Source organism: Astyanax mexicanus, chromosome 4 (genome assembly GCF_023375975.1).
Source record: "Astyanax mexicanus isolate ESR-SI-001 chromosome 4, AstMex3_surface, whole genome shotgun sequence".
Taxonomy (NCBI): domain Eukaryota; kingdom Metazoa; phylum Chordata; class Actinopteri; order Characiformes; family Acestrorhamphidae; genus Astyanax; species Astyanax mexicanus.
The window spans coordinates 51654799-51668014 of NC_064411.1; the positions used below are offsets into that span (position 1 = coordinate 51654799).

The window sequence follows — 13216 nt, forward strand, 5'->3', positions numbered from 1 at the left end:
ACAGGCAGACAGAATGAGAGTTTATCTTCATATTTTATATATAGTATTTTTCGCACTATAAGGCGCATTTAAAATACTTTAATTTTCCCAAAAAATCATCAGTGCATTTTAAAATCCAGTGAATTCTACCAGTCAGGTATTAAGGAGCAGTAAAGCCACTCCACTGAGGAGTTTCAGTTCAGTTCTACAGCAATATTAGCATTAGTTGCTAAATGTGCTAAGCCCTAGCTCTTTAAATGTTTAGGAGGTGAGTATTATCAACTTGTAGCCTGCTGCTAACCCCAGCTAGCACTGCTGGAGCAGTATTAGCATCAGCTGCTAACCAATGCTAGCACCAAGTGTTAGCTCTTTTGCTATTCAGAGGTGAGTATTATCAGCCTGTAGCGTGCTGCTATCCCTGGCTAGCACTGCTGGAGCAGCATTAGCATTAGCCGTTAACCAATGCTAAGTGCTAGCTCTTACGCTGTTCCGAGGTGAGTATATCGGCCACCCAGCAGCAAAACCTGCTGAATTAGAAGGAAAATATGGCGACACCCCTGTTCCTTACCAGTGTTGCATAAAGCGCCTTATAATGCAGTGCATGTATTAGTGCAAAAATAACAGTATATTTTAAATAAAAAACAACGTATATATGTGTGTGTGTGTGTGTGTGTGTGTGTGTGTGTGTATATGAGTGTGTGTTACTCACCCATGCCCAGTGTGTCTGGCACTGTGTGTAAGGTTCCTTGGGCAGGATACTCCATAGGCATCAACATCTGGAGAGATGAGACACATTTGAAGACAGATCAAACATCTGGAGCATCTGTGAGCCTGTATAAAATTTCCCTTCAGCAGATGTGAGCGTTTGAGTTATTTGAGTGGATTTTATCAGTTAGGTAGACTAACATTTTACGCTAATTAGCTTTTCTGAGATCATTTTGTTGTACTATAAGCCGCACTTAAAATCCTTTAATTTTTCTAAAAATTGTCAGTGTGTCTAATAATCTGATGAACCTTATGTATGAATTTTATCACACAGGTATTGCAAGAAATTCTCAACTAAATAAAGAAAAAATACTTGAAGGTCAGTCAATCACAAAGACCATGAAAAACATTATACTGATGGAACTGGCACTCATCAGAACCAGCCAAGAAACGGAAGAGCAAGAGTTACCAGCCTCAGAAACCACAAGTTAACACCTTCTAATAATAAGTATTTTGGTTTGTTTAACACTTTTAAGTTACTACATGATTTCTTATGTGTTTCTTCATAGTCTGGAGCACTTCATTATTCATTTACTATTTACTAGAAAAAATAAAATAAAATAAAATAAAAACTCTCTCTCTCGCTCACCTTCTTCCAGACTGGAAGTCTCTGAGCAGTCCTCTGAGAAGTGAGATGCTGGTTGGCGTGTTCGAGCTCCTGGTGTACTGTTACCTGCAGAGAGGAACACACACAGTTATGTGGCTTGTCATCAGCTGCCGGAGCCCTGAGAGAGCACAGTTGGCCTTGCTCTCTCTGGGTGGGTACAGTAGATGGTGCTCTTTCCCCTCATCACTCCTAGGGTGATGTGGATCAGCACAAGGCTGCGTCTGTGAGCTGATGTATCAGAACCGACTCGCTGCACTTTCCTCCGAGTGCACTGTGATGATGCTACTCGGCAATGCTGCATCAGCAGCAGCTCAAAAAGAGGCGGAGTCTGACTTCACATGTATCGGAGGAGGCATGTACTAGTCTTCTCCCTCCTGATGTTGGGGCATCACTAGTGATGGGGGAGTCCTAATGAGTGGGTTGGGTAATTGGCCGTGTAAATTGGGGAGAAAATGGGAGAAATATTAAAAAATACCCTGAAATATTGTAATATTATTTATAGGAGGGTTCTTTCACCATTTTAAAAGTCAAATTTAATGCTTTTAAGACCTTTTAAGACCTCAATAAATATAATTTGAGACCCAAAAATGTAGTCATAATTTATTTATTTCTCTCCCCGGTAACGTTAGCTAACTTTCTGCTGACGTTAATATGTTAAGCTAGCTAAAGTTAGTATGTTAGCTTGCTTGCTGCTAACATAAGTTAGCTTGCTGCTAATGTTAGTATGTTAGCTAGCTCTCCGCTAACCATAGTTCTATCCCTGGTAACGTTATCTAGCTTGACTTAGCTAGATACAGTTAGTATGTTAGCTAGCTTGCTGCTAAAGTCAGTATGTTAGCCGCTAATATTAGCTAGCTTTTCGCTAACTTTAGTTCTATCCCTGGTAACGTCAGCTAGCTCTTTTAAGCTAGCTAAAGTTAATATGTTAGCTAGCTCGCCGCTAAGGTTAGTATGTTAGCTAACTTGCCACTAATGTTAAATAACTCTCCGCTAACCTTAGTTCTATCCCTGGTAACGTTAGCTAGGTCCTTTAAGCTAGCTAAAGTTAATATGTTAGCTAGCTTGCCGCTAAAATTAGTATGTTCGCTAACTCGCCTCTAATGTTAGCTAGCTTTCCGCTAACTTTAGTTCTATACCTGGTAACTTTAGCTAGCTCTTTTAAGCTAGATAAAGTTAATATGTTAGCTAGCTCACTGCTAATGTTAGCTAGCTTTCCGCTAACTTTAGTTCTATCCCTGGTAACATTAGCTAGCTGGCTTTAGCTAGCTACAGTTAGTATGTTAGCTAGCTCACCGCTAAAGTTAGTATGTTAGCTAGCTCACCGCTAATATTAGCTAGCTTTCCCTAGCTAGCTCTCTCCCTGAATTATATGTTTACAATAGGCAATTGTGTTTTTCAACAGCATTAAAATCACCATATAAAAATTTCATACCCATTTAGACAATAAGACTTTTTAAGGACCCGTGGGAACCCTGTACAGAGCCATATGGCCCACCGTTAAGAAGAATAAGCGATGTATTTATGAGAATATAGCTAGCTGAGTTTTATGGAGAGATAGCATGTGCTCTTTTTCTTCTGAAGAAGAACTGAAGTAGACTGTGTATCTGTATGTGTGTGTAGCTGTGCTGGTTTGAGATCTGGGCAGGCTGTAATTGTCTGGGTGAAAGTACAGGCTCTGCTGAAGCTCTTGGCAGCGCAGGCTGGGGTTTATATACTGTAATGAGCTGCTGGTGCTGTACTGAACGCAGGCAGGGTTACTTACAGCGGCTGCAGTGCAGCGGAGACGCATCAGGCAGGAGGAAGCCGGAGACCTGGCAGAGCTGCAGGAACTCCTGCGGTACGGATAAAAACATCTCCCTAAAACACACACACAGAAACACAATCAGAGCGGGAAAGAGAGAGTGAGACTTCAGGAGTGAGTAGTGCTGAAATTATACGGTCAGAATACCACATATCTATCATGATATCAGTTTTTAATTACGGTCGATACAATATACACAGGAGTCTATAGTGTTCTGCCCTTTGTGCTCAGCTTGAATGTAGTAAATTGAAAACAGCATCGTGTAATGAACATCAGCGAGTAACAGACACAGTAAATACTGTACTGTACAATTTTATACGTGTCCCTTAATTGTTTTCATGACTTTAATATAGGGCTGCACGATATTGGAATAATTTTACATTGCAAATGTTTTTTTATTATTATATATATATATATCGCAATATTAAACAATAAATAAGAAGGTGTGTCCAAACTTTCTGACTGGTACTGTATACACAGCTCTGGAAAAAATGAAGAAACCACTTCAGTTTGCTATTTAAAGGTTAATGTTTGAGTAAATAAAATAAAAAATAAAAATATTGTCTTTTAGAGCATTTATTTGCATAAAATGAGAAATGGCTGAAATAACAGAAAAAAGATGCAGAGCTTTCAGACCTCAAATTATGCAAAGAAAACAAGTTCATATTTATAAAGCTTTAAGAGTTCAGAAACCAATATTTGGTGAAATAATCCTGGTTGGTTTTTAATCACAATCTTAGCATGTTCTCCTCCACCAGTCTTACACACTGCTTTTGGATAACTTTATGCTTTACACTCCTGGTGCAGACATTCAAGCAGTTCAGTTTGGTTTAATGGCTTGTGATCATCCATCTTCCTCTTGATTATATTCCAGAGGTTTTCTTTTTGGTAAAATCAAAGAAATTCATCATGTTTAGGTGCTTTCTTATTTTTTTCCAGAGCTGTACATCACCACATCGCCCAGCAGCAGTAAAGGGCTGGATTAGGTAATATCTCTGTGCTGATTCTGCCGGCTGCTCCTCAGTGTTTGTGTTTGTGTTCAGACGGAGAGAAAGCGTCACATTTCAAACACACTAGAGGAAGTAGAATCCCCCGCGGTGCTGACATCAGGCCTGCTGACCTAAATATCCCCGTCCGCCTTTCAGCTCAGAGAGGACGCTCTCCAAACCACCAGAAACACTGCCCAGATTAAACATCACAAACCGCTCTCACATACGCACACAATTCAGCAATACACCACCCGCTGCTCCCCACAGAGTGTAATAACAAGAATTAGCTGTGAAGATCAGCTACACGCAGATTATAAATAACTCTCAGCACTTAGTGCAGACGAGGAAACGAGCAAGTCATACTGGATACTCTAGACTAGAGCTGGGCACTATAATGAGACTGTATCGTATCGTGATGTAGGGTTGTAACATATCGTATTGTACGCAATAATACCTTGAGCTGGGCGATTATGGCCCCCAAAAAATCTTAAATATTCTACAAAAAACGCGTTTTTTTCTATTTTAATTTTTTTTTTCCCCCTCCTACTAAAAACTACAGATGATGTGCCAGAAATTTAGAACATTTAAACTCCACTGATACAGTGAATTATCATGTGATCTGTTTGGTATTTAGACGCTTTAGGTTGAGGAGTCGACCCACTGAGTGAATCGGTTCACAAGTCAGTGATCCGTGATTCAGAACATTGTTTCCAGGCTCATGCGTTGACAGTGGATTAAACTTCAGAACGTGAGTTTCTGACTGAAATAAAGACTCTAAAGTTAAAATGTAAAAGAAACAGGAGCGCACTTCATTGTTTAACAAAATATCGGGGATACTCACCGTACAGCGATGACGCTGCAGTTTTTAGAAACGCTAGGATTATGAATTCCACACCGCTGAAGTAATATTTCCACAGTTTTTAGCTACGAGTTCAGAACGTTTGTGTTTGGCTGCGTTTGGAGTGTTTGGCTTCTTGCTTTGTTTAGAAAATATGCGTGCGCTTGTCTGTGGGAGGCGCCGCTAACCAGGGTAAGAAGGACAAACATTTAAGAATTGAGTAGCGTTTTCGCATATTTTAGGTAAAAAAAAAAAAAAGGTCTGTATGTAAAGACGAAAAATTGCGATTACCATTTTAACAATCACATTAAAACTTTAATTCGAATTAATCGAATTTATTGTGAAAATCGGCCAGCACTAATACCACCAAATATTCTGACGATACAAAAAAAATAAATACATATAGCAGTATTTTTTTAATTTTGTAAAAACAGCAAAAAAATGTATAATAATCACTGTATTCTGATTAAAAGAGTAGCTGTTTTAATATCAATTTTTAAGAATTTCCCACTGCTGATGAATGTCAACATATTGCTGCTAAACATAGTGCATTGTAAAAAAATAAATAAAGAAAGAATTTAAATATTGTGATAAATGTTTTTTTTTTTTTTTTTTTTTTTACCATATCACCCACCCAGCTCTATCACTGCATGATTTCAGATATCAGCATGATTTCACTTTTCATACTGATCAGAACTATACTGTTTTGACCAATTCTGTCCATATCGTCCAGCACTACTGCACACTTTCTGACCCAGTATGAATGATCTACTACTAGAATAGAATTAAAAGAAAAAAAGAAAAAGGTGAGACTCACCTGAGCGTTCCCTCCAGCTCCCTGTGCTCACCTTCAACCTGACTCAGCACACCCACAATACCCACAATACCCTGCTCTAACCTTGTCCCGCTCTCATCCTTACACACCTACAGACAGACAGACAGAGTTAGTTCAGTAATAAACACACCAAAACCACTGTACTGTACTGACACCAGGTTCTAATATAGAGATAATCATATAGATCATATAGCTTCTATATAATATAATCTACACACACATCTAAACAGTCAATTACAATGGTAACTAATGTGTAATTAACTTTGTTTTTTATTTATTTATTTGTTAATTATTTATCTATATATGAACTGTTTATGGATGCATTTATGTTAACTGATATAGTATTTTTATTCAATTAATTAATCAATACATTCATTAAATCATTGGCAATACTATAATTACTATGGCCATGGCAATAAAACAAAGTTAAATTGAATTGACAGAGAGAGAGATTGAGAGATTGAGAGAGAGAGAGAGAGAGAGAGATAGTGATAAAAAGAGTGAAAGAAAAAGAGCGGGATAGAGAGATATAGAGGGAGGGAGCATGAGAGAGAGACAGAAAGCCAGGGATAGAGAGAGCAAGAGAGAGCAAGAGAGACAAAGAAAGTGAGCAAGAGAGAGAGGGAGCAAGAGACAGAAAGAGAGGGAGCACAAGAGAGAAAGAGAGAGAGAGACAGAGTGATATAGAAAGAGAGATGGAGAAAGAGAAAGAGGGAGGGAGGGAGCAAGTGAGAGAAAGAGAGCAATAGAGAGATTTTTTTTACCTTTTGTATATTAACTAAGCTATATGTTAACTAAGCTACTTTAAATTTAAATTTTAGACAGAGATAGAGAGAGAGAGAAAGAGAGAGACCAAGAGCAAAAAAGAGACAGACAGACAGATAGACAGATTGAGAGACAGATCGAAAGAGAGAGGGAGGGAGCAATAGAGAAAGAGAGACAGAAAGAGAGAGAAAGAGAGAGACAGACAGGGAGAGCGCAAGAGAGGGAGCAAGAGAGAAACAGAGAGAAAAGAAAGAGAGAGAGCAAGAGAGAGAGAGGAAGTGAAATAGAAGTGAAGATGTATCTACATCCAGGCTGATCTACAGGTGCTGGTCAACGAATTAGAATAATTTGAAATAGTGCAATCATGAAATTCTTTGAATGCATTTTTTGTGCAGAAAGCAAATCAGGTGTTCACCGCACCTGTCCTACTCGTTAGACTAATCACAGAACTCGTTACCTGGAAAAAAATTTGCTCAGCTGAGCTTTCCAAAAGACCCATTTAGGCCATTTAACTGTGACACTGTTGTTTTATTGAATTAGAATAATGGAGAAACCGTTTCATTGAATTAGAATAAATGCTCGAATTTTTGTTTTCTGTGAAGAGTGTTCACTGTGCAGTATAAAGTCAGGGTTGAGTAGAATTTCTAAGTTGTAAAATCAATCATTGGTAAGCAGCGCAACCTCTCAACCGGAATAGTGGCTCAAATTCAAGCCCTTCGCCAACAAGGCTCGCGACAACAAGCAGCTGAGAAAGATCGCAGTCAGCAACCGGTTCAAGTCCACTTCCGAGCTCACCGACTTGTGGAACAAGCAGACCGGCGCTGACGTCTCCAGATCAACCACTTACCGTCGTCTGCGCGAACTCGGCTTCAAATCTCGCGTTCCAGCAGTAAAACCGATGCTGAACAAGAAACAAATGGAGAAACGGCTGAAGTGGGCCAAAGAACACGGCGAGTGGACTGCTGAAGACTGGCAGAAAGTGGTCTTCAGTGACGAATCACGCTTCTGCATCTCCTTCGGTGACCAAGGTCCTCGTGTCTGGCGTCGTGGTGGCGAAACCTACAACCACGAGTGCGTGAAAAGATCCCTCAAGTTTCCCCAGAGCGTTATGGTCTGGGGATGCATGTCCGCTCGAGGTGTAGGGAAACTCTGCTTCCTCAAGAAGACTGTCAATGCTGCCGCATATCAAGATGTTCTGGAAACGTTCCTGATTATGACTGTTGAGGAACAGTTCGGCGAAGAAGACTTCATATTTCAACAGGATCTTGCACCGGCTCATGCGGCAAAGTCAACCAAAGATTGGTTCACTAAAAAACAGCTTGAAGTTTTGGCATGGCCGGCCAACTCGCCTGACCTCAATGTCATTGAAAACCTTTGGGCCATCGTAAAGCGGAAAATTCGCGACAGAAAGCCTACTACGCTGGACCAACTGAAGCAGAACATCGCCACTGCCTGGGAAGCTGTGAGTGCGGAAACTTGCGACAAGCTGGTCAAATCGATGCCGCGGAGACTTCAGGCAGTCATACAAGCCAAGGGGGCAGCCACAAAATACTGAGAAAGTGATGATTGTAATTATAATAAAAATTATTCTAATTCAATGAAACGGTTTCTCCATTATTCTAATTCAATAAAACAACAGTGTCACAGTTAAATGGCCTAAATGGGCCTTTTGGAAAGCTCAGCTGAGCAAATTGTTTTCCAGGTAACGAGTTCTGTGATTAGTCTAACGAGTAGGACAGGTGCGGTGAACACCTGATTTGCTTTCTGCACAAAAAATGCATTCAAAGAATTTCATGATTGCACTATTTCAAATTATTCTAATTCGTTGACCAGCACCTGTAGTTTACTTTAGAGAGCATCTCCTCCTGACTGATCTGCAGTACTGATACTAAAACTGCAGAAATACCTTCAGCAGGAAGTCCTGCAGCTCACGCTCACTCTTAATCACAGCAGTGGACGAGGAGTCTGACCATGTAACCTGCAGAGGGAGAGAGAGAGAGAGAGAGAGAGAGAGAGAGAGAGAGAGATAATGGGTTAGACTGACAGCCTACTCAACAGACATGACCAATGTCCATCCCAATGATCAGCTCATATAAATTCAGTCTCTCTGCCATTTACTATTTAATACAGCCACATACACATACATTGTAAATCAAAAATTAAAATAAATAAAAACACAATTTGCTGTGATTATTTCACATTTTTCCCCTCTTAACACAAACTTTTTTTTAAAATAGATATTTAAATGTAAAACAAAAAAATGAATCATTGGATCACAATTGAACTTTATTTATATTCCGAATGTTTGTTTAACTGTACATTTTAATTTCTGAACACAGAATATCCTTTGTGAACTATGATCAAATACCAGTTAAAATGAGAGAGAGAGAGAGAGAGAGCGCGAGAGAGAGAGAGAGAGAAAAAGAGAGAAAAAGAGAGAGAGAGAGAGAGAAAGAGAGAAAAAAAGAGAGAGAGAGAGAGAGAGAGAGTGAAAGAGAGCTAGACTAGGAGAGTGACCAAAAAGAAAGAAAAAGAGAGAGAATGAGAGAGCGAACAAGTGAGCAAGACAGAAAGTGAGCGAGAGAGTGAGCAAGAAAGAGAGAAAAGGAGAGAGAACAAGAGAGAATGAGAGAGAGAACAAGTGAGTAAGACAGATAGTGAGTGAGAGAGTGAGCAAGAGAGAGAAAAGGAGAGAAAAAAGAGAGAGAACGAGAGAGTGAGAAAGTGTGAGAGAAAGCATAAGTAAGAAAAAGTGAGCAAGAAAAAGAGAAAGAGTGGGACAAAGAGTGGGCAAGAGTGTGAACAAGAGAGAACGCAAAAGTGAGCAAGAGAGTGAACAGAAGAGTGAGAGAGTGACCGACATGTAAAATGAAAGAGAAAGCGAGTGAGAGAGATTGAGCAAGAGAGAAGCATGAGAACGTAAGAGAGAGCGAATGAGGAGAGTGTTGGTGTAAGAGAGCAAAAGAATGGAGGGTAAGAGGTTGAGATTATGGTAGGTTAGTAACAAGATGTAATCTATATTTTAATATAAAATACATGCATAAAAATTATTTTATGACGATAAAGGGTGGTTTTGGAGGTGACGGTGGTGCATAAATCGAGTAGCTGCTCCCATCTCAAGTCGTTTATGCTAAGTTTCTTGTTCCCTCCCTGTAGTAAAAATACATTATTTCACATCATGAGGTAAAACAGGTACTCTTGTAGGTTTTAAAGTGCTTTAAACCAGAGCCCAGCTCTTCTAAACGGGCTGTGTTCTTTCATGCTCTGGCCTACAGTGAGCTAAATTTAGTATAAAGGGAACAGCTAACGGGCATCCTGTTCCACAGACTGCAGCTTCATCACTAAAGCAGATATAAAGCAGATTAGATGGAGGCTAGATAACGCTGGCCTTCAGTCACTAAATATTTACACCCTGTTAGAACTCAAAGCGACGGAGAGCGCCTCAGAACTGTGTGAGAATATTGGAGCTGCATGACATAGATTATCACAGGATAGCATGGTGTAAGACTGGTGGAGGAGAACATGATGCCAAGATGCATGAAAACTGTGATTAAAAACCAGGGTTATTCCACCAAATATTGATTTCTGAACTCTTAAAACTTTATGAATATGAACTTGTTTTCTTTGCATTATTTGAGGTCTGAAAGCTCTGCATCTTTTTTTTTTTGTTATTTCAGTCATTTTTTAATTTTTCTGCAAATAAATGCTCTAAATGACAATATTATTATTTGGAATTTGGGAGAAATGTTGTCTGTAGTTTATAGAATAAAACAACAATGTTCATTTTACTCAAACATAAACCTATAAATAGCACAAGCAGAGAAACTGATTCAGAAACTGAAGTTAATCCCTTAAAGTTAAATTTAAAGGCTTTACATCATGCAAAAGGTACTGATCATAACAGTCCTGTGAGAAGTGGGGAGCCGTGCCATTCCTGGATAAAAATCCTGACCTATTCGCACTGGTTCCCTGCGCAGAACTGGATCAAATGGTGGGAAATAAGCGTGGTAGTTGTGAAATTTTCTGGCGGATCCCCACGCGGAGCGAGTCGATAAGAGGATGGCTGTAATTATAGCAATTCATCATTCCCCAGACGCCAGCGCGAGGGCGTCGAAGTGTTTATCTGCGACTCTAAATCGGCCTCTTTCAGCGGCGAGGCGGCCCGTAGCGCAGAGTAAACACCGCACTCTTAATAAGGGCCAGCAGGCTGTTTTGTCTGGATCCCCGCTTGCCAGCAGACTGTTTGTAGGGCCTCCACAGGCTCTGAGTGAATACTGATGTCTTAATAGCAGCGTAACATTCAGGCCTAAACACTGAGGGGAAGACAGGGTTATGTCTCAAATCCAGCACAGGGTAGGAATACAGTGCAGTATTACTAGGAATTATAAGGAACTATGGATTATAAGGCACACTATCAATAAACGTCTATTTTCTGGCCTATTTTCAAACATAAGAAGCACCAGATTATAAGGCGCATTATGCAACACTAATAAACAGGGTGTTGCTGCTGGTTGGCGAGACTTATAAAGCTAAGCTAAGTTAACAAAACTGTAATTCTTAAAAAAAACATTTTCTTTTAAAGTCAAACAAGCACTGCATGGTAATTACACAGATTTCTCTTCTTAAAACTGTTTTTTTTTTAATCAGCAAAAGAGCTAGCACTTAATGTGGTTAGCGGCTAATGCTAATGTTGCTCCAGAAGTGCTAGCCAGGGTTAGCAGCAGGCTACAAGCCGATATACTCTGCTCTGAACTGAGAAAGAGCTAGCATATAGCACAGTTAGCAAGTAATAATAATGCTGCTTTAGCAGTGCTAGCTGGGATAAGCAACAGGCTGCAGGCCGATTCTTCTGGGGTAGGAGAGGAGGAGTAGGAAAGGAGGAGTAGGAGAGGAGGAGTAGCAAAAGTTTCTGGACGCAGCCTAAACGGCAAAAGAGTTAGCGCTTAGTGCAGTTAGCAGGTAATGCTAATGCTGCTCCAGCAGTGCTAGCCGGGATTAGCAACAGGGTACAGGCCAATAATATTCACCTATGAACGGCAAAAGAGCTAGCGCTTAGCACAGTTAGCGGCTAATGCTAATACAGCTTCAACCTTGGTGCTGGACAATCTTTACTGAAACTCCTGTATAACTCTGTACTTCAGCGGAGTGTCTTTACTGCTCCTTAATACCTGACTGGTAGAATTCATACATAAGGAGCACCAGATTATAAGACACACTGGTGATTTTTGGCAATGATGTACGAGCGACTGATTGAAATGCAGCTGAGTGTTCGGGCGGGAAAAAAGCAAGAGAGCAAAGAGTCACAGCAGACTGCTTTTTGCCTTTTCTTTTTTTTTTTTACCTTTCTTTTTTTAAGTTAGTAGTGGAGCATGCTGCCCCCACCACCACGTTTCACAGATTATTAAAGAATTCGATCAAGAATCTTGACTTCTCAACAAACCCCAAGCCAAAGGTTAAGCTCATGCAGTCCTGTCGGAGGTACTCGCCGTCTTCTGCTCTTGGCAACAATCCAGATTAACACAGCTCAGCTCTACAGCGCGAGAGTAGGCAGGAGGAAGCTATCCGAGAGAGTTACCGGGATTATGTAACAGAGAGCTGTGTGATTAGAATACGTTGCCCCTGACTAATTCATTCCAATCACACCTAGCATCCTTTTCACAGGAAAACCAACCATAAAGAATGTGTGTGAAAGGGCGTCTTTTATTAATAAATACCTGTGCTGGAATGTCATTGTGAAATTTCACATATTTTAAGCAGTGGGTGTTTTAAAACCACGATATGGGTGGGCATTTTTCCCATAAAATTCCTTCTTTAAATAAAAATTAAAGGACATATTATACCTTATTTTTTACACAAGTTAGAATAGTTCTATGTTTTGTACAAAACATGTTTATGAAGTTCTTTACACACATAAAAATAAAGATAAAGATCTCACCAGCTCTATTCATACCAGTTTCAGTCCCTTTCAGAATGAGCCATTTAAGGGCTCTGTCACTTTTATGCAAACAAGCTGTATATACCTATATATGCTGAGCATTTACCACACAAGCCAAGAACTCTGGTAGGTACGGATCCTTCCCTCAAACGAAGTCTGCTGCCTAATCCTGCTTTTTTCTGTGTTTTTAAAAGAAATCTACCACGAAGAATGTACAAAAGGAATGCGTTTTATTAATAAATGCCTGTGTGTTGGAATTCCATTGTGAAATCACACATTTTAAGCAGTGGGTGTTTAAAACCCCAATATGGGTGAACGTTTTTAGGATTATGTCTCCAAGATATACGTTTAATATTATAAATCAGGTAAAGGTTAGTTTTAACACGCTGGTGTACAGGGACCTTGAGCAAAGGCAGCAAAAGATTACAGCAATACATACTAAAATGTTGAAATATATTAGACTCAGCACACAAATTTCCATACTAGTGCATTCTAAAGCAGTACTGTATCTTTTACACTATAAGGCGCACTTAAAAACCTTTAATTTTCCCAAAAATCGTCAGCCTTACAATCCTGTGTGCCTTAAGTATAAATTTTACCAGTCAGCACTAGCACTTCTTTATCGACCTGTAGCCTGCTGCTAACCCCGACCAGCACTGCTGGAGCAGCATTAGCATTAGCCACTAACCGGGCGAGTGCTTG

General features: G+C 39.9%; 1 protein-coding gene across 2 annotated transcripts in view; it reads right to left on the reverse strand.

The window, feature by feature from the left end:
• Positions 1-13216, reverse strand: part of zcchc2 (zinc finger, CCHC domain containing 2) — a 46880-nt gene that overhangs the window by 16200 nt on the left and 17464 nt on the right. For both annotated transcript variants that reach the window (XM_049476547.1, XM_049476546.1), the window contains exons 4-8: positions 8486-8557; positions 5797-5903; positions 3114-3208; positions 1334-1417; positions 689-755 (exon numbers count right to left, since the gene is read on the reverse strand). In XM_049476547.1, the coding sequence (XP_049332504.1) occupies positions 689-755; positions 1334-1417; positions 3114-3208; positions 5797-5903; positions 8486-8557 (425 nt within the window). The remainder of the gene's footprint in view (positions 1-688; positions 756-1333; positions 1418-3113; positions 3209-5796; positions 5904-8485; positions 8558-13216) is intronic.